At 38.9% G+C, this 22,208-nt stretch overlaps 1 protein-coding gene across 4 annotated transcripts in view; it reads right to left on the bottom strand.

The window, feature by feature from the left end:
* Positions 1–22,208, bottom strand: part of STK4 (serine/threonine kinase 4) — a 71,017-nt gene that overhangs the window by 19,558 nt on the left and 29,251 nt on the right. For 3 of the 4 annotated variants that reach the window (XM_050917390.1, XM_050917391.1, XM_050917389.1), the window contains exon 10: positions 15,025–15,182. In XM_050917390.1, coding sequence (XP_050773347.1) covers positions 15,025–15,182 — 158 coding nt within the window. Of the gene's footprint in view, positions 1–12,660; positions 12,688–15,024; positions 15,183–22,208 lie in introns of those variants that run through there. The other variant, XM_050917392.1, reaches the window with a different exon arrangement.

The raw sequence follows: 22,208 nt of genomic DNA on the forward strand, positions 1-22,208 counted from the left end.
AGCTGCTCCATATTGTTACTACTATCAGTAATATACAGGAGTTACATGACAGGGGAAATTGCCTCTAAAACTCCATTCTCTGCTATGAATTATCAAAAAGTTTTTAAACACAGATTTGATCAGTACATTTTAATCATATGAGATCCAAGACTATTTCCTTTTTCAGTCTGAGCAAGTATCAGCGCAAGTCACCTATTTGGTATTTGAAAACAGACCACTTCATCTAAACAAAGAAAGTGACAAACTCAATAGTTTTGTTTTGTAGCGCTGAACTTCAAGCATTTTACAATCTAAACTCTTTGAGGGACCTAGAAAGTAGATGACTAATCCTAAAAATCACAAAGATAAGTTCTCGCTATTTTTTCAGTAACTGAATTAGATACCAGGCTAAGGTCATCTTGTCTAGACCAACAGGAGAGCCCAGCCTCTCTTGTTTATCCAGAAGATCTGTTTTCTGGAGACAGCACTAAGAAAAAGGGCTTACACAAGGATAGATTTCTCTTGCAGCTTCAGATGTGTTCCCCTTGCAAAGTGATTATGATTTGTCTGATTTCCTTAAATAGGATCCTCAAAGTCTTTTTACACATTAGAATAAATTCCAGAAGTTTCTGCTAGCAGTAAAATTAAACATGGAGTAAAGTTAACGTCATGACTTCCACACAACACTGCTTGAGAAAAGTACTCAGCAAGCTTTTACTACCGAGGAAGTGTTATAATTAAGTGGTAATGCAACGGTTTGCATTCTGCTGAGATTTACATACAGCTTCCATTAATACTTATTATACCCTGCTGTGAAAATGCTACTGGAAGACAAGAAACATTGGAAAAATTGTTCAAAAGCTCAATGCCTAGCTAGTTAAAGGAAAAAGGGAGAACACAGACGTTCACAAAGAACTACAAGAGCTGAACCACTTGACCAGCTACACTCCACTCCCAATGGACAGATAGAGTGGGTCAGAGAACTGCAGAATCTAATTGTGCTGAGCTTCTGATAGGCTTAGAATCAATTCTATTTAGTAAAAGGTGTAAGGCCCAAGGGATAACTTCAGTGAATTATGATCATTTGTCCAAAGACTTGATACACTTTGAAGTACAGTACACTACAATTTCCACAGTATTTTTCCCCCCAGTAAAGACTGACAATTGAGTTAAACAAAGCAGCTTAATGTCTATTAGCGATGAGCCTGAGTTGGATCTGCTTGTGGTTTTTCCAAGCTTACTCTTAAGTGCCGGTAATAGATTAGAAACAATCATTGCAATTTAGAACTCTGCCTCCTATTTGCTCCCTAGGCCTGGAGTGCTATAGAGGAAGGACTGTATCCATGGGGTCATTTTGGAGTAAAGGGGCAATTCTGGTGTACAGCTGGAAATGCCAGTCTGATGGGTCCCCTATCCACTGCAACATTCAGTCAATTTAAGGTAATAAAATTGTTTTATCTGAGTGCAAAAGGGATGACAGTTGCTTGAAAATCCTGTGAAGGAGCACTGAAAAACAAACAGTTTATAGGATATTTTAATAGGAACAGCTTGGGCTTGCAGGATGGTGCTTTTCGTTGAAACAGGTACCAAATCTTTGAGATTTCAACCAAAGATTCAGATGACCTTTCGGTGCAATATCACCATGTGCGTCCTCTAGAAACCTATGTCTAGTTAACGACTGTTTTGTCATGCCAGATTTTCATATTTTTATTTTTGATTGAGTAGGTCGTCCATCTAACTATTTATTATGGCGCTGTGGGTATAAACAACACACAAAGGAACTAGACTAGCCACTTGCAAACACTATTTGTTTCATTAGAGCCTGTTAGTTTTCAGAGACTTTAAAATATTTCCAAAGGTTTTAACCTCAATAGGTTCTATGTGGATCGGGCTTTGGAGCTGTGCTCCGGCTCCGCTTCAGTTCCAGGCAAAAACCTGCAGCTCCACTGCTCCGGAGTGGCTCTGCAGTCCAGCTCCGGGGTCCACTCCAAAGCCCTGGGATCTACATTTTTCCTTCTACTCTAAGGGCATAATAAACCTGTGTGTGTTATCAGCACACTTTTGTACGTGACCGGGACATACACTTTATAGCCTCATCGGAAAAGAGGCTCAACAGCTTTCCTATGTGTTGCCTTCATTGAAACTTTGGACTCTCCTGGAGGGTCAGTCACCAACAGTGAGGTGCTCAAGTGGGCTAGTATACCTAGCATGCAAACATTCCTCAGAGATGCATCCGCTGGCTTGGTGTGTGCCAAATGAATGATGGGTGCATCCCAAAGGACATTCTCTATGGTGAACTGGTATCTGGAAAAAGACCCAAAGGATGCCCAAAATTGCGTTTCAAGAATGTGGGCAAACGAGACCCCCAAAAAAGGGGATGTGGACAACTGAGAAGATCACACTCAGGACTGCAGCCTTTGGAAACAAGAACTTAAAGGCCTCTGGAGTTATGAGAGGAAGCCGTCCAGCTTAGCAAAGAGAAGAGAGCTCGCAGAAGGCAGAGCCCAAAGGGTCAACACATCGCCTTTAAATGTGACAGGTATGGCAGAGATGGTCTCTCGAGTGGGTTTCTTCAGCCACAACCATGGCTGCCATAAAAACAACTGAGTAAATTCCTTACCTCTCGGGGTGCATACCCATGGTCTCTCAAGACTGAAGGATGCCTACTACACCACTACAGATAACAGCATAAAACCTTAGCAAAAGGAGCTTCAGAGAGATAAACAGGGAAGACTGAGTAATTACACACATAGTACAGCAGGGGTTCTCAAACTGGGGGTCGGGACCCCTCGCGAGGTTATTACATGGGGGGGTCACGAGCTGTCAGCCTCCACACCAAATCCCGCTTTGTCTCCAGTATTTATAATGGTGTTAAATATATTTAAAAGTGTTTTTAATTTACAAGGTGTGGGGCGGGGGGTTGCACTCAGAGGCTTGCTATGTGAAACGGGTCACCAGTACAAAAGTTTGAGAATCAACAGGAGTTAGACTTTTCTATTCATATGTTAAAACTGAAGAAATAAAAAACTTTTCATGAGGAATCAAACACAAAAGGAAGAAGAGAGGCATTGAAATGAGACTCAAATACATTTTGACCAGCCTTACACAGAAATTCAGATATTTGTCCAAACTAAACCATGTACTACTTATAGACTGCAGCCAAGAAAAGTTTTATAAATATTTTAGACTAAGCTCCTTAGGCAGCGACTGTCTCTTCCTTTGATTTGTACAGCACCAAATAGTTTTAGCACTTAATTAAAATAAATTTAAAAAGCACTTGTGCCAACTACCTTCTTCATAGAAAATTCACAAATAGGGCCAAGTGTCCCAAACCCAACGTCTTCCAGTCTTCACAACTCCCATCTAACTACTTATCCCTCAAGAAAAGCCCAAGAGAACAAGTGGACCTTGTATGACCTTAAGTCACAAAGTCTGGGCTCTGAGGAAACAAATTCTGCACTAAAGAACTCCTCCCTGAAAATACCCTAGACTAGCCCCTCATGGTTGATCTAAGGAATTTTCAGCTTGACCACCTCAGTTGATCAACTGTTACAATATCACATGGCAAAGAGGCATCTCCAAGGTAACCACGAGCCAATCCATGTATAGCTTTGTAGGTTTAGTCCCGTAAACAATGTTACAGGACTGTTAGATTCACAATACTTCCATTTAGGAGGGCTGATTATGGCTGTACTGTACCCTATCTAAAAAGACTTCATTGCAAACCACAACAGCAGCTTATATATTTTACATGCAATTTTTAATTCTCCCAAAGGATACTTTTAAAATTAAGCTATATATCAAGCACAGACTGCTATATATGATACAGCAACAAAAATGTAACTTTGGAAGCAAGTTATAACAGTGAGTGCTCTGCAATCAAATCAATGTCAGTTTGTGCCAAAGTGAAACAGCATGAATGAATGATGACTCCTATTTTACAAAACGTTTTCCTCCCAATGCGGGGGGGAAAAGAGCAAAAAATCATTATCTTCCAAGGCAGATATTCAAAAAAATATTCAAGTCACTGAACTACTTGACTTTTTCCATTTCAGATATTCCCACCATAAGGTTTTCAATCCAAAATTTGACATGCCCATATTTTGTGTTAAAATGGAATACAGAGCTCTCAATTTTTTATATTTTTTTTTTAAATAAAGCCTACATACAAGGAGCTAGCTGAAAATCAGATCAGCAATTTGGAGCAACCATGAATTTGTGTATGCAGTTCGCAATGCAGGTTCAAGATCACCTCCCCAGTACAAATGGCCTTGAAACTTTGGCCACATTTAGCAAACAAACAAGAGATGATTATAAGCAATAATGGAGTTAGGAATCTTTTGAATAGGCAAGAGCAGAAGATATCAAAGGACTGAATTAATGCAGACAGCAGATGTTCACTATTCTGCAATAGTTTACACTACTGAGTTTTCACATATTTGTAATGAACTGATTGATTTGTGATGGAGATTCAGAACTGTTCACATGTACAGCGCTTTGTATTGGCCACTACTGCTCATATGAAAGCATCAATTGGTAACCCTAAGCCTCTGAGGGTATGTCTACAGTGCAATCAAAATCCCACAGCTGGCTCATGCCAGCTGACTCTGGCTTGCGGGGCTCAGTCTAAGGGGCTGTTTATTTGCAGTGTAGACATCTGGGCTCAGGTTGGAACCTGGGCTCTAAGACCCAGTGAGGTGGGAGGGTCCCAGAGCCTGGGCTGCAGCCAGAGTCTGGTTATCTACACAGCAATTAAACAGCCTCTTAGTCCGAGCCCCTAGCTGCAGATGTCTAATTGCAGCGTAGACATATTCAGTCCTAGCTTCTAGCAGTCAGGGTAACGGATCACATGATGGTTTGCCCAGTTCTGTTCATTGCCTCTGAAGCATTCGGCACTGGCCACTGTTGGAAGACAGGATACCGGGTTAGATGGACCATTGGTCTGACCTCATATGGTCATTTTTATGTTCTTATGCCAAAGCTCATTTTTAATAGGATAGCGTTTGATCAACAGATGACAATATATTCAACTTTTAATAAAAGCATCACTGATTAAAACTACTGCTGGAAACGATGTGACAAATATGCCAGAAAGGTAGCAGCAGCACTTGCTTAAAAGAATCATATGCAATGAGCAGGGATTGCTGGATAAGGAGGGCTGAGCAGCCTCTGCAGTCTTTTAAGGAACAAGATTTTTTTTAAACTTAAATCCTCTCCTTCTAAGAAAGGTTGTAGCACTAGTGTTTTCCCATCAAAAGCAGCTTTTGCATTATGGATTCAATACAGTATCATCTGTAAGTCTATTTTTTCTAGTTATGAAGAGGGCTGAAGTAATGCATAATCTAGATAGAAATATCCATCACTGTTTCCAGACATGACTAGTTAAAACAATGAATACCTTGCCACATAAATTCATTTTATAATCAAAGTATGATTATTTTAAAAGTTAATGCCTAAGCTGTATTTTCTATTCCTGCCACTGGGAAAGGGGAGTATATGATAGATGAAGAAGAGGAATTTTTGGACAGAGAAATCCCTCTAGATTCACTGAAAACATTTGGTCTAGTCATAAAACATTTAGTGCAGTTGAAGAAAGTAGTGTTTTAATGGAAGCTTCCTTTTGCCCTATTCAAAAAAACTGTAGCTATTCAAGTGAATTCTTGAGAAACAACCTTAATTCATTGCATAAGGCTCTGGGTCAGAAAAAGTACATTTAAAAAAATCAGAGTGAATGTTATTTTAACACATATGCTTTTGACGATTCAATTTAATTTAAGAATACTAGAAGACCTGTAAATGTGCAAGATGGATTTTTTATTCTAGTAGGGGTTTTTGCCCCTACCACCAAACTGGATTTTGATACTTCAGCTATCAGCCCAGAATATCCATTCAAGCCATGCGATGGGGAAGAACCAACAAAATAAGACTTCTTTGGGGCCTCATGTATTTTTCTGTCTCTGGAACCTTGAATTCTATTTTCCAAGCAATTTCATAAACACAAGTGAATTAAAACTCGGAGGGTCACATCAGAGGCAGAAAACTTAAGTGGTAAACAAGCTCAAAGACATCTCACACAATGTCAGGGTGTGTCCCTATATTACTATAGCAGAAACTCCGAGTAACAATGTAATTAAAAAACCTTGTCTGTACAATCAGCTCTACAAATGCATCATTGGTATGGTTTTTCACTGTTTGAGATGGCTCTTCAGAGCTCCTCTAAGGCCAGGTCTACACTACAGATCTATGTCGGTATAACTACATTGCTCAGAGGTGTGAAAAATCCACACCCCAAGTGATGTAGTTACACCAACCTAACCTCCCATATAAATAGCACCATGTCAACGGGAGAGTTTCTCCCATCAACACAGCTATGGACTCTCAGGGAGGTGGATGAACTACGCCTTACTTCTATCGGTGTAGTAGTAGCGTCTTCACTAAAGCGCTAGAACAGTGCTACTGCACAACCATATATGAAGACAAACCCTAAGTAATGAAGTGGAGCCAGTTATCTAGCCTGCTACTGTCCTTGGGGTGTCAAAGTGTACAAAAAACACACTTTCCTTCTTTCCTATATTCCCACGCCTTTGATTAGCTCAACTTCCACAAAGTTAGGAATGCCATAAAAAAGTGTCAACAAGAAGTTGCTAATAAATGCCATCGAATATCAGTGTTCAGAAAGACAGAAAGCAAACTGAATGTACCAGGTATTGGTAGACACCAATGTGTTCATAAGACAAACGACACCTGCATGAAGGACTATAATGCATCAGACACTCTGGTCATTGCAAAGAAGAGCATGTTTACAATGATCAATAAGCAATAAATCACTTGGCCTCTAACAGTTCCTTTTATATATCATTTGCAGTGAAATAAATGGATGGTTTCACTATACAACGAGCACTATACAACCATTAACATTTTTCTGCATGCCATGAAGTTGCCAGTGCATCAGAAAGGAATATGTAATACAGCTTGAAGTTTTAATTAATAAAAGTACTCTTAAAACTTGAAATTTATCATTCTACCACTGCAGAAGAAACTGCACTGGGTTGTGAGTGACATGTCACTATGTTAGGATGCTAACAGTAGCTTTTGTGGCGAGACTAGGACTGAATGGGCTATGGGGCCTCAATTCATCCCTCACGCCATACACTAATGAGTCAATGTGGCTGGACTTTACACTACCCATGATGTACCTAACCTAAATAACTAGAGGATTCCAGCCTGCAGATGCTCTCAGGTTTTACCAGAACTAAAATACAATATTCTGATTTAGCTTGTTCTGAAAACAAGAAACTTTTCTCTGTTCGCATTATTATTTGCGGATGTTTCAGTAAGAGTTAAGTTCAGAGCTCGGTATATCATCGAATCAAAATTAATATGTCTAGACAAAGGGGAGTGGAATCCACAGTGGCATTTCATCAACAATTCTACAGGAGGAAGCTACTACTAATCTTTAAAATGCTTTTCCTTCTCTTCTTCCCTGCTAGTAAAATTACAACTGTTCTTTTGTTTGTTTTGACTTAAAGATCCCAGAAATTAGGGAGATACTAAATACAACAGATCCAAGACTACACTGCTACAAAGGGATACTGACTTAGCCGGGGTAGAATGCTTTGTTTTTAAAGCATGTTGAGATGTTCTCAGTATAAAAGCTCAGCAAAAAAGTGTTACATTCCCATTGAAGGACGAAAAAGGACTCACTTTAGGTTACATTATATTGCAGAAAGGAACTGACCTGGACAATGGCCATTAAAAGCTTTGGACCAGAACTAGCTTACAGACAAGCACAATTACAACAACTCCTATCAGGTACACATAAATGGAGATGATGGCTTCTAAAACTAACAGAATATTGTTAATATTGCCCTGTGGAAATAGTCTCGTATAAATATGCACGCTTTAAAGTAATTTAAATGAGGAAACCAAGATCGCACAATTAATTGCTTTGAGGATACATCTCTGTTAATTACAGTTCTGATACCAACTGCATTTCCAATGCATTGCAGGGAATTTTTATGAGACACAACAGGTGTGGGTACATTTGTTAAATTAGTTAAAGCAAATATATTTTACAGTAATTTTTCCTTCACCTGTTTACCAGATTTCCCTTGATTACTTCGTGCATTATCTGAACAAATGAAAATCCAGTATATGAATGTGTCTTTCTACGGCTCACTCATCTATATTTTTTTGTGAATCTTTCAATTTATGCAGCTTCCTGGTCCAAGTTACAGTCCCCGGGGTCAGCCTGACAAAAGCAGAGGAAACATGGCTTAAAGAATGGAGCACTTTACTGGGGCTCAGAGACATGGAAGCAAATTCCAGCTCTGTCTCTGACTTGCTGTGTGATTTTGGGCATGTCTCTTTACTTCTGTGCCTCCATTTCTCCTTCCACCCTTTATCAATTCTATTTAGACTGTGAACTCTGAGGCAGGTATTGTTGCTTATTTTGTGTTCGTACAGTATCTAGCACAGCGGAGCCCTGATTTTTGTTAGGGCCTGTAGGTGCTACTGGAATACAAAATAACCATCTAGTCTAAGCAGGCTAGATGGAGGGTCTGACCCTTTTTCAGCCATGTGGAAGTCAAGCTGTATCTTGGAATCTTTCCATCTCAATGGTGATCAGTGTCTTCTCATGTTACTTCTAGAACTTCCGAAGAGTCCTAATAATTGTGATACATGAAACCCCCAAGAGACATACAGAAATGAAAGATGACAACCTGAAGTAGAGGAGACAGAATCTATGCTGGGCTTGCTGAGTCCAAAAATTAAATGGGCAAAAATTAATTCTTATCTTCTATAACTGACACATAAAAGGGTTTTATTAGCAGTTAATTGCAAAACACTTCTCAGATGGAACTAGATAGAGAACATTTAGCATGGAGAATATTTTCTCCATAGGAGTGCTACGTTGCTAAAAGTTGTGTCTGTGTAATGAAAACCTGAGTATAGTGAATGTGTGAGCTAGGGATGTAAATATCAGTTAAGAAGTTAACTTGTTAAACAATTAAAATTATTTCATTTAACTGGTTAACTGTTATCAGAGGTAGCTGGGGTGGCGGCCGGAAAGGCCAGGGCTGGGGTGAGGCTGGCTGCCTGACTCCGTGTGGCATGGCAAGGGCTGGCGTCCGTCCACCCAGCTAGGCGCAGCATGGCCAGGGTCTGGCCGACCGGCACAGTGTAGCCTTGTTAGCATGGCTGGTGCTGGGGCCGCTCCGGCCTGGTCGGGGCTGCTGAGGTTAACAGTTAACTTTGGTTAACCAGTTAACCTTTTACATCCCTAGTGTGAGCAAATGCTGTGTACAGTAGCAGCTTCTTACTTGCACAAACATCTCCACAGGAGGCCAAAGGGACGATTATTAAAAGTCATCTCTGCTGCCTCGCACCACGCATTTATGCTCCTGAGTGATCTACAGCAGTTTTATAACTGACTTGGTTTATGAAAGGAATGAAACACACACACACACACACACACTTTACAGGAAACCTTGGAGAGTATCAAGGAAGACACTCATTATTAGGCTCAAGAGGTGGGGCATGGAAGACAACAGGCAGACAATGGCTTTCAGCAATTGCAGGGAAGGGAAAGGGCTTATTCACCAACATCTAGGCATGAACCAAATCAGACTGTTCCCAAAGAAGGTGGATTATTTGAAAGGAAGAGCCATGAATTTTGTTTCTAAATGGCTGTCTCCTTGCCCTGCCATAGTGCTAAAACTTGACAATATAGGAATTCCTGCTAATTTAAGAGAATTTAGAGGATTTTAATGAGGGCTAACAGGCAATGAGTAAAGCTCTCCTGGGACCCCATGAACAAAAAAGCATACCCATTTTCATCAACTGGATTTCTGCCAGGTATTCACTGTCAGCTCTGGAAGCTAGAAGCAGCATAAATAGCTAAATACATCTGGGCTACTAACATAACTCTTAAGAGACGCACCTCTAACAGGCCTCCAAAAGCACAGATATTGTGCAGGTGGCTTCAAAAACAAACCAACCCAAAATGCTCATTTGAGACTTTAAGGCATCAAGGGTGGACCCTAGTGCTAATAAATACATTCTGAGAGATACACAAGTAATTGTAAGTACTGAGACAATCTGCTTCTATCCTAACTTTTTGTAGCAGAAGTGACATAGCTACAGGTGCCTGTAGGGAAACATAAGATGATATCCAAATGCTTTTGCAATAGTGTCCAATACTAATTATTGGTGACATTTGCCTCACTTCCAAGAAATTACCTAGAATTTGTGGCCAACCTTTTGATTAGTGAGACAAAGTAGTAACATATTTTTTTAAGCAAAAGCTCAGCATTGCTATATAGAGGCATTCATAATTAGACAGAAAAATCACATTATGGCAAAAGGATGCAGATTAACTAAAAAAGTGTATGAGGGGAAAGTTATTCCCATCTCATTCTTACTACTTTCCCATGGAATCTGGAACAGCTTTCAGTATTGTAATGATGCCAAGAAAGCATGGATCAGGAATTTATTATTGTGTTAACATAAAAAGACAGGTTTTCAATGATTTAAAAGTTAGATTTTTTAAGTCAGCAGGTCCGGATAACTCTCGGATGCAAGAGTTAAGAGCAGGCTGAGGAGTTCGCTGGACTGTTATTGTGTATTTTCAGTAAGTCTTGGAGCACTGGGGAAGTTCCAGAAGACTGGAACAAAGCTAATATTGTCCCAGTTTTAAAAAAAAAGAGTAAAACAGGATGACTTGGGTAATTATAGGCCTGTCAGCTTGACACTAATACTGGACAAGACAATGGAGCAGCTGATACAGGACTCGATTAATAAAGAACTAAAGGAGAATAATGTAATCAATGCACATCAACAAATAGATCCCATCAAACTAAACTGTTTTTTTATGATTACAAGTTTGGATGATAAAGGTAATAATGTTAATGTAATATACTTAGACTTCTGTAAGGCATTTGACTTGGTACCCTGTGAATTTTGGTAAAAATTAAAATGTTATAAAATTAATATGGTACACATTAAAGAGATTAAAACCTGGCTAACTAATCTGTCTCAAAAATGTAACTGTAAACAGGGAATTGTTATCAAATAGGTTTGTTTCCAGTGGTGTCCTATAGGGATTGGTTCTTAGTCCCACACTATTTAACATTTTTATCAATGATTTGAGAAAAAAGGCTTAAAACTATCACTGATAAAGTTCGACACAAAAACTGGAGGAGTCATAAATAATGAAGAGGACAAGTCATTGATGCAGAGTGATCTGGATCACCTGATAAACTAGGAGCAAGCAAACAATATGCATTTTAATATGGCTAGGAACAAAGAATACAGGAAATTCTTACAGGATAGGGGACTCCATCCTGGGAAGCAGACACTCTGGAAAAGATTTGGATGGAGGATTATCAACTGAACATGAGCTCCTAGTGTGATATTGTGGCTAAAAGAGCTAATGCAACCCTAGGATGCATGAACAGGGGAATCTCGATTAAGAGTAGAGAGTTTATTTTAACTCATATTTGGCATGGGTGCAACCACTGCTGGAATACTGTGTCCAGTTCTGTGCCAACAGTTGAAGGATGTTGATAAACTAGGGAGGGTTCAGAGAAGGGACACGAGAATGATGGATGCCTTATAGGCACTCAATCTATTTAGTTTAACAAAGAAAAGGTTAAAGGGTGATTTGATTACAGTCTACAAGTACCTACACGAGGAACAAATATTTAATAATCGGCTCTTCAATCTAGCCACGATCCAATTGCTGGGAGTTGAAGCTAGACAAATTCTGACTGGAAATAAGGCATACATTTTTAACAAGGAGAGTAAATTGTTCCAGTGGTGAATTACAAAGGGTTGTGATAGATTTCCAATCACCTACAATTTTAAAATCAAGATTGGATGTTTTCCTCAAAGATATGCTCTAGAGTCTAGGAATTATTTTAGGGAAGTTCTATGGCCTGTCATACATCGGAGGTCAGATAATGATGTCAATGGTCCCTCCTGGCCTTAGAATCTATGAAACGACTCCCAGTAGATCTACAATATACACTGAATAGTCATAGAAGATTCTATCAAAGTGCCCATTGTGGTAGATTTGGTCAGATAGTTGCCATTCTAACTTCATTTTAACCTCTTCAAACATCTCCCACTTCAGTCACAAATGAGATGAAAACCTTGGTCTACTTAGATTAAAAAAAAACAGAACAAACAAAAAACCCACTCTCTTTAAAACCAAAAGTAAAGAAAAAAGTTATTCTGGTTTTTAAAAGAGAAGAACAAGTTTCAAAACTTCTTTTTGGTTTTGGTCTTAAAAGGACATTCACTGAAACGTGTGAGGAAAACATTAGTACCAACATGCAATGACCATGGAAGTAGTGATGGACACTTAAAAATTACAAGGCTAGAAATACAGACGCTTTTTGATATCCCAGACCACTATCACGGCACAGGTAGAGTGGTAAATGGCACATTTTGATGACTGGTGACTGGAGTTCGCATCCTTTTTAAAGCACTTTTTTGTTTAAGTTTTTCAGTTCCTTGGTTGACAGGAATGCCTTCATTTTTTGTACAGTGCCTTGCACATTATCAACACTTAACAAGTAACAGGAAATCTGGATGAAAATAATTGAACCCTAATCCAACATCACATCGCTGTGGTGTATAAATAACTTCATATTTGCCTGCTTCAGAGGAACAGTTCTAACCAGGAAAAGGTCAAATGTTTTTCTGCAAGGGAAAGGGGAAAAATCTCTCTTGTAATTAAATGTTGCTTACTTGTAAACCAAGAGTTTCCAGTTCATAGAAGCTAGGAGGGAGAAAGCATATAGGACTTAAGGTGACAGAAATGTTAAACCAGACTGTGCTAACAAACCAAATAGTATTTCAAATCACATTTCTTGAGGCTCAGAGAAACCAATATTTATCTCCAAGCTGACTGATCTGGTCTCTACTGTGAACCATAGAAGCTAAAATAAAAAGCATGCTCCTGTACACCCCCGCTGACAAAGCACAATTAATCCAGTGCTGGGTTCAGTTTAGGTTGAATGTGCTTGACATTACTAGTGAAAGTACTCTTACTTCAAGGAGTTTATGACATTGGGGCATTCAATTACTAAGCAGTTTAACAGATGAGTTTTGCCTAAAGCCCATCATTAGGTTAGTCTATTCAATTTTTTTAACCAAACAGGAGAGGTATTCAGCCTTAGGTCTTTGACTGGATTACATAACACGTTACTGTTACTAACCCTCACTTAAAGGCTGTAGGAAATACCCTTATGTCTATCAAACATTAATGTTTGCTCCTTTCAAGTACTTATCCTACATAAAAGAAAATTAACTGGAGAGTCAGCTCAGTTATAGAATTAAAATGCAAGACTGTGGCACATTCATGCACAGAGGGAAAACAGAGCTAAGGAAGTGTATGTACACTGCTTGGAAGTGAGATTTTTACAAATTAACGTATGAGTGTGACCCAAGCACATTTAAATAATGTTTGATTTATTGCTTTCAAAAGGCTTCCTTTTTGGGTTTTCAGCAAAACTGGTAATCTATGTAAACAGCAATACTTCAGTAATAACAGAAGGCAGTAAAGAAGGTCATATAACTGAGTCAAAACAGCTACTCATCACAGGTCTAAAAATATTTCTTCTCTGTAAGCGACAATGATCTGAGCCTCTGTTTGCCAGAAGCTGGGAATGGGTGACGGGTGATGATTACCTGTTCTGTTCATTCCCTCTGAAGCACCTGGCATTGGCCACTGTCAGAAGACACGATACCAGGCTAGCTGGACCATTGGTCTGACCCAATATGGCTGTTCTATGCCACAGAACTTTCCCCTTTATCTTGTGCCTTCTATACTGCACACTTCCCTCACTGTGTGCATACTCCCACTGAACTAGATGTAAACTGATCCATAAGAGGACACCCCATTCTATGGTAATAAATTGGTGTCTTCACAGTTTTCAATAAAGTCCCAGAATGTTTATATGAAAATATATTTTAGATGGATTTTGGTATCAACATATTAGAATTAAAACAGAAGAAAGCAATTTTTCCTCCACAACTCTTTTCAAAAGGAATGTGTATCCCTTACTAAAGTGTCTAGCCTCACATCTTTGGGCAATACAAACACTCATTCAATGACAGCATGCACACATGAAGGAGGGAAGTTATGCTACACCTCTTAAAGTAAAAGAGGGAGAGAGTTATATTATGTCAAAGGGTGGATGATCCTTTTAAAAGGAGTTGGGCCTAACTCTGCCTGTGACTAATTAGCCACCACCCAGCTGAGGCTGTGAGGCCAGGATTCAGGTGACAGCTTGAAGATCACCTCGTTCTCATAAAAATCAACAAGTAACTCAGGTTAGTTGGAGAGCTGCAGGGAGTAGGAAGGCTCCTGTGGTAGTCCCCAGTTCAGGAGAAAAGCCTAGTTTATATAAAACTCTCAGGCAGATGGCCTGCAGAGCATAATCTGCAAAGAACAGGCTAGGAAGGAAAAGGGAACAGAGAGGCTCGTCCTGACTCCCAGGCAGATGGCCTACAGAGTTCTGCCTCTCGGGAGCACTAGGGCTCAGGGCTTTAGACCTTGGGGGAGAGCTGAGACTCAGGGCTTCAGCCCTGCAGCTCTGCTCCTAGTTTCCGCTGGGGGGAGCGTGGGGGGAAGGAGAGTGCATGATTGGGCTGAAACCGGCGCTCCCCTAATAGTTAAACCCTAAGCCCCCTGCAGGTCTGAAGCCAGGAAAGGAGGCACAGGGCTAAAGCCCCAAGCTCCGGTGTTCCCAAGAATCAGAAGCCCTGACCACAACTCCCTGTCTGGAGCCCTGACCCCCCTCACACTGCGGCTGCAGGCCCAAGCCCCGAGGCAGTGAAAGAGTGGGTCTGTGTCCCCACTGCTGCAGGATTACTTCCGGTTCCACAGGGTGGCCGCTTGACCAGTATGTCTGTAACTCTGGTGTTTGTATCTTTGAGGTTCTACTGTACTTTGTCCAAATAAGAAAGCTATTATAGTAAGATTAATAGAAAACCTTTAAAATGGCCACAATACATTTCAAAGTATATACTTACACATTCATAGTCTCCATCCTGTGGTACCTTCCAATCAGAGGAATTTTTTGTCTGGCCAGATGCATTCTTCCCAAAGCTATTGATCTGATTCTCCTTTTCTTTTTGTTCAAAATATTCCAGGAATGATGGTTTGGCTGGCTGCATCGTTTCATCCCTCCCTGGAAATATTTAAAAAATGGTAAAACAACAGTCACTTCTGTAAAAATCAGAAACTAGAGCATTTATATTACACCAAACAGAATCTGTCTCAAGCAATTAGATCACTAATAATAATACTTGGTGTTAACAAAGTACTATCTATTTGGAAAGCACTAGACAAAAAGCTAATCCTCACGCCATTAGTGTGAGAGAAGTATTATCCCTATTTGCCTCTGTTTCCTCATCTGTAAGAGAGGTTAAGAGACCACAACGCAAGTTGCATCAGAACCAGGATTAGATCTGTGCTGAGTCCATCAGACCAAACTGCTAAGTGACTGAGCCATATGTACTAGAAGCCGCATACAGACCTCAGCCAGCTGGATGCCAGCTTATTTATTAATTACAAAATATGAAAAAAAAAAGATATAAAGTTCAACAACTAATGAGACCAGACCAAAATTTGTTTTACAAGTGAGAACATGCTACATTTCCCATTTGACAGTAGCACTACAGAAGGCCAGCTGCCACCACAGTCCAAGAAAGCCCCTGTAAATTCCTTTGTATAAAGGTTACATATCCTGTCCTTGGCTGAAGACATGGGGAGAGACTATTAATTTTCTAAGGTATGTATAGGGCTGGGGAGAAATGGATTTTAAAATCAACACTTATTCTATCAGATTCTTTTGCTAGGAGATTTCCCTTAGTTAAATACAGGTTCTCCTACTGGGTCACACAAGTGCCTCATCTTTATGTCATAATTTTTTTCATATTTCAAAACACTAAGTACATGCCATGCACCTCAAACTCTCCATTACTAAGACCCGCTCAGTTCCATTACACATTCTTTAGAGGAATCAGAATCTAAGTAAAAGGAAAGGCAGGGAGAACACTGTGGACTTATGGAGGACATGATGCAGCAGAAGTCCAGTTTTGCCAAGGAAAAGACCAGATGGGTTGTTTCGTTAGATTGGATTAGAAATAAGGATGGTAACATGCTGCCTTCCTTCAGCCACAATTACATTTGGATTGTGGTTTAATGTAAGCTGCGTAGTGGTGCCGGAACTAGAGGTACTGCTGCATCCCTTGGCTTGAAGTATTAATAACATCTAATACATGGTTTCCACCATCAGCACCCCCACTATAAAAATTCTTACAGCACCCCAGGATCCGTGTACATTTAGGCATGAATTCACCCAAGCAATCCCCATCACCCCTGCTCATCTTATGTCAAAAGTGGAAGTGTGTGGCCATACATTCAATTAGGACACTGCTACGGTTTGAAACACAGATGAGATCTGAAGTATAGATGAGATGGGATCTAGGAGGAGCCCAGCCTCTCTCAGCTGAAGGATCATTAGAATGCTATATGGGGTTATGGGTCGGGGGAAAGAGACAAAGTGAACAGACCGTAGCCTCAAGGCACCTCAGAAAAAAAAAATCCAGACAATGTAAGAACTGTTAGAAGTAACAAAATATTGAAAGTTTCAATGTGGATTCGTGACAGTATAAAAGGATATCACTGTCAAATTTAAGACTTACCTGCTAGTGCAATTGGTGCAGTTTCAGATGTTGTCTAATATGTATTCAAATTTATGTCCAGCATGACAAGCTAAATTCAATGCAGATAATACTTTGTATAGAGTTTTAGCATAAGAATAAAAATATGTTTGTACAGAAGATGTATTGCTGCAGCAAGCTACATCTTAGGATCATGAAAACTGAAACTGTATTTACAAACATTCACAGCTAAATGCAATATTGCTTTCATTTATGATAAATTGCTGCATATGGTTTTTGTGCACATTACATATGAGTTAGTTCTGTAAGAGCAAGCCAATTAACCTATTTTGAATACCGTTTTCAAAAGGAAATGTTATTTCATTGTGATAAAAACAAACAGTTTTCTAAACAATGCAATAAATCTATCATGTCTAAATACATTTTTAGCCATTACAGAAGTCAAGTCTCTCATATCCATAGAAGCCAGCAACTCAGAAATTCAATTTCCCACAACAGTTAACCCAGGCCAAGTGCCTGTATAAATGGCACCAAAATTAGCCAAACATAAGCTAGGTCTAGACTGAGCAGTTAAGGTTACACCAAGTGCCATACAAGTGAATAAAGTATAACAGCCAAAACTAATAAAAAATGGGGCTTAAAATACATAAAAACCAGTCTCTTAAGTGATTTGCCAGATGTCCATAAGACAATCTTTGGCAAAGGGTTTCACATTTAGGCGATATGCAGACATAAGCTTGTCAAAGGTCTAAATTTTCCAAGAGACTGTATGCTATTAATTGGTGCTTTATTTTTGGTATCTGGAAATCCATAAGTTTAGTCACAGGATATCATTCTTTAAAGTAAAACTGACATATTATATTGTAGAACTTCATTTCCCAGATTTTATCGGATTATTAATAGATATAATGGTTTGAATTCGTGTGTCAACTTGATATTTTAAGGACATCTTGTGTGTTTACAGAAGTGTTAAATATACAGTAAAGTGAACTTCCATAAAGCAGTAAGATATTTCAGCATGATCCTTGGCTTCAGATACTGAAAGAGACAAAAGGGTGGCTGTACAAATAGTATGAAAATAGCATTAGAACTCTAAGCATCACTGCAACAACTATCTTGTAGTCTTTCTTGAGCCAGCAAACAGCTGAAAGATGAAAATAAAAGCTTACACATCTGCATTGTAACAGATATTAAGACAAATTATTTTATTCTACCGCTGGCAATAGTTTCCTCTTCTTTTTTTTTTTTTTATTAAAAAGCCTCATTGTACAGAATCAGATCAACAAAGCCACCTTCAGACAGACTGCATGAAGATCAGAGTCTGAAGACGTGTTTGCAAAGTTAAGAAATACTGTGCTATTGGGGATAGTTACTGAAGTAGTATAGAAATCTAATTACCACTGTGGTGACAAAACATTTATTTAGAGAGTGAAGATACTCTATGGATACTCATTCTATGCAACTGCAAGATACTGTTAGAAGCAAGAGGCACTTTATAAATGTTATAGTCCATGAATACAGAAGAATGTTTTATGCAGTGGAATTTTGTAGAATAGGCATGAACTCATGTTGGACAGTTCAGAATAGTAATTGAAATGAGGTTTAAGGGGCCTAATATGAGTAGCTCCAACTGAGGACAAGTTGAAGGAGGTTGGGCTACACTGGTATGGGCATATCCAGAGGAGACCTGAGAGTTATAATCAGTAGAATGGCTCTTGATGAAAGATAGCTAATGGAGAGACCAAAGTCTCTGTACACAGATCGGATATCAGTGGACTCCAGAGAGACCAATCTGCATGACAGTCTAGAAGACTACTACAAGAGTCGCCAACCCCAAATAAGGGAAGTGTCAAGAAAGAAGATGCAGCAGGATGAAATCAGCTGTATGTATACACACACAAAACACCCACACACAAATATACACCTCTACCCCAATATAACGCTGTCCTCAAGAGCAAAAAAATTTTACTGCATTATAGGTGAAACCACGTTATCTCAAACTTGCTTTGATCTGCTGGAATACACAGCCTCACCCCCCACCCCCCCGGAGTGCTGCTTCACTGCGTTATATCCGAATTCGTGTTATATCAGGGTAGAGGTGTACTGGGTAATCTGGATCTCTTTTTAAAAATCTATATTATAATGAACAGTCAAATTAGTGCTGAGTGGTTTGAAAAAGTTATTTTTAAATGCTCCTTCACAGAGTACTACTTGATTTTCATGAGCTTGTATACTTACTGAAAGATAATTTTGCTTAGATGTAGTTGCTGTGCTGCAGGGATTAATTCAGAAAGTAACCTTAAAAAAAAAAAAGCGCGCGCACACACACACACACACACACACGCACACACACACACACACACAAAACTAACCTCCCCCTCTTCCCAGAACAGTAAAATTTTATTCTTCACCAACTGTTGCTCACAGTAACATCCGTGGGTAGGTGCAGTCAATCACTGCACTAGTTAATTCAGTCATGGAAGGGTCCTTTGGTAACTTCAGTGAAACCAAATTACAAATTTCTAATGTTTAGTTAACTAAATTTCTGTTTCCACACAGAGGAGCAACATCAGGATACAAATAAAAGGCAAATGACTACAAGCAGCTTCTGGGTCAGATTTTGATAACTCTACAATAGTTAAAAGAAAGCATGTACTGTACTTCTCATCCACATTAAACTGGACACCAGTAGCCATGAAGTCAGCTTTGTCCTTTGAAGGGATACAATAACCTTCAGACTATAATGGCCACCAATTAAGTACATTTGTACAGGATATATTTTTAACCTTAAATATTGATTTACTGGAATAATTTAAACAGATTAAGATGTAGATTTACTAATTGACAAGGAAATGATGAACGGAAAAAGACTGTAAAATGACAAATCTAGCACAGCTCTGGGGATTTTTATCAATTTTAATTGCTACCAGAATTTCAGAGTCAGGTTGCTTATTTAGCAAGATTGACAGAAATGCTCCTTGAGAAGGAAAGACAATACACCAAATCAATGTCATTCTGGAATGCTAGATTTGTTTTTATAAGCCTGACTTACATCAGTACCAGCTTTGCAGAGAGGTCATCTGCTATTAATTCAATACAAAGTTCACCTGTTTAATTCCGTTTAAGGTTTTGATAGAAACCAAAAGAAGTAACTAAAAACTAAGTCTGATTCTCTAAAGAAGAGTGTCAGATACTGGCCACTGCTGGAAAAAGACACCAGACTAAATGGGTCTGTCAATTTATGGCAAGTAGACATTTCCTAGTATTACAGGGTGGTATCAAAATATTAATGTTTAACAGAAATGAAGTGCAGAGAGAGATGGAGAATCACTACTGGTTATACTGAGGGCACTATGCATGTCAGACTGGAGTAACTTCTTTATGTAAGCATGTACTTAGGACCTTTAAAAAAAAGCCTTTTATGGAGATGAATCAATATAACTCCTCTGGAGCTGTTAATGTTCCATCATTTAAATATATAGTCATCATCTTAGGAGCCATATTAATTACGATATGGAACACAACAGCTCTGTTGGAGCCTTTCCAGTCTATTACATGTTTAGGATATTTATTTAGCACCGTAAGTGCTCATAGCACGTTATTGTAAAGTGTGCCAAATGAAGAATAAAGATCAGAGTCCCTACTCAAAAAGAAATACGAAAAAAGAAAACCCACAAATGTGCTGTTGGTATAATTTCTTTGAAAATTGAGAAATATTAATGTTTAAAATCTATTTTGGGACAGATGTTAGAACAGTGAAATGTCACTGCCATGCCTGCTCAGGTGAAGCGAAGATCACAAAGCATGTATGGCAAGTCCCTCCTCTCACACCCAAAGGTGTGAATTCCAAAGCAGTGCTATCCCAAGTACTCCATATTAACAGTAATTTCAGAATTACTGTTAAATACAGCCTAGCGTCCAGTAAATAGCCACTGCTTTGAATCTTCATTAGTTTTGCCCAATAAACTCTAATAGCATTTGGACTTTATGGAAGAGATTTTCCAAAACCAGAAGACTTCAATAGGAGTAGAAATAGGAAAGGTAGATTGCTTTTGAAAATTCCACCCTATTATTCAAGTAAGCTTGCTGAGTAGTAAATCTATGAATGTAACAAGAATGTTTCTCTCCTACTAAAATAAATGGGAAATAGAAACCAATGCAATAGAAAAAAAATCCTTGTTTTACTATTTCCCCCTCTTTATAGTGATTCCAACCGCCACCACCGAAAGCAAGTTCCAGAGCTGTTACTATGATAGATGTACACATATTCCTTCAAGACTGCATAACCTCTTGCATATTCTTTAAATCTGTATTCTGTTTTAAAGAGACCTATGCTTGAAGCATGTAGATGTTCCTCATTCCACATCAGAGCCAGGGAAACTGCATTGCAAGTACATTAAGATTTTAAAATTAAATGTTTAACCTGCAGCCCTGCCAATTTGCTAATGGACACATTCATATGCAGAACTATAATTCTATCTAAACCCATAAAACGTTGGCTTATGAAGTTAGCAATATTATATTACAGAAGTTAGATACTGAGCATGTGTATATTTTCCTGATAGGAAGACTAAAGTTTATCAAAACAAAAATTTGGTTCTTTCCCTCTAAACTTAATAGAAAGGTATTCAGTTAAAAATGTTGAAGATAAAAACAAGCTATTTTGTTTTAAAACAATACCATGAAGTGCTGAACACCCAAATGCACAAATGTTGCACTAGTGCATAAAAACAATTCATGTTCTGGCAGTTTAAGTCAAGTCAGACAGTAATTTTTGGTGACAAATGATATCACCAGTGGCTAATTAGACTACAAACTTCTTATGAGCAACCTATCAAAACAGGATTATCTTGGAGTCTTCCCACCAACTATACACAGGTAAGTGCTTTGAAATCCTTGGATAAAAGATTGTAAATGCAATGTATTTTTGTTGTACTCTGTCTTTCATCATGGCTTAGTCTAGTTGTAACAAACTATTTGATATGCCTATGCACTGAGAATGAGAAAAAGTTTGACAAAATCTGAGTAGCTGGGCACACTTTCTGGAATTACATATCAGAATACTAGGAAAGAACTTGACTGATTTTGTTAGACATTAGTTTGCTCATGGTCCTAGTAAGCTGCAGCATCTAGACATGCTCCCAGCGGACTACAATTAAGTTCCAGAGAGTGCATGCATTTGTGACAATGGGGTGGCAGGAGCACATACACCAAAGACTCTGGAAATAACTTACTATTTGTTTTGTGGTAGCACACAGAGACCCAAAATAAGGATCATGGTGCTACACATCCAGGAATACAGAGGCCCTGTATAGAAAAGCTCTTGATCAAACTTTGCAAGGATGTATGAAATGATGTTTTAATTTTAAAAATCAGAAAAGCCATTGCTGTCTATTATAGTTTAACTCAAAGGTCTAAGCCAAGCATTTAACAATAATAGTGCCCAATGATTACATACAATAAATGCCTAATATGCAAATTTCAAATGGAACTGTAGTTGTTTGCATCAAGCTTTTCCTCAGAGAACC

The sequence above is a fragment of the Gopherus flavomarginatus genome, chromosome 11 (assembly GCF_025201925.1).
Source record: "Gopherus flavomarginatus isolate rGopFla2 chromosome 11, rGopFla2.mat.asm, whole genome shotgun sequence".
NCBI classification, from domain to species: Eukaryota; Metazoa; Chordata; order Testudines; family Testudinidae; genus Gopherus; species Gopherus flavomarginatus.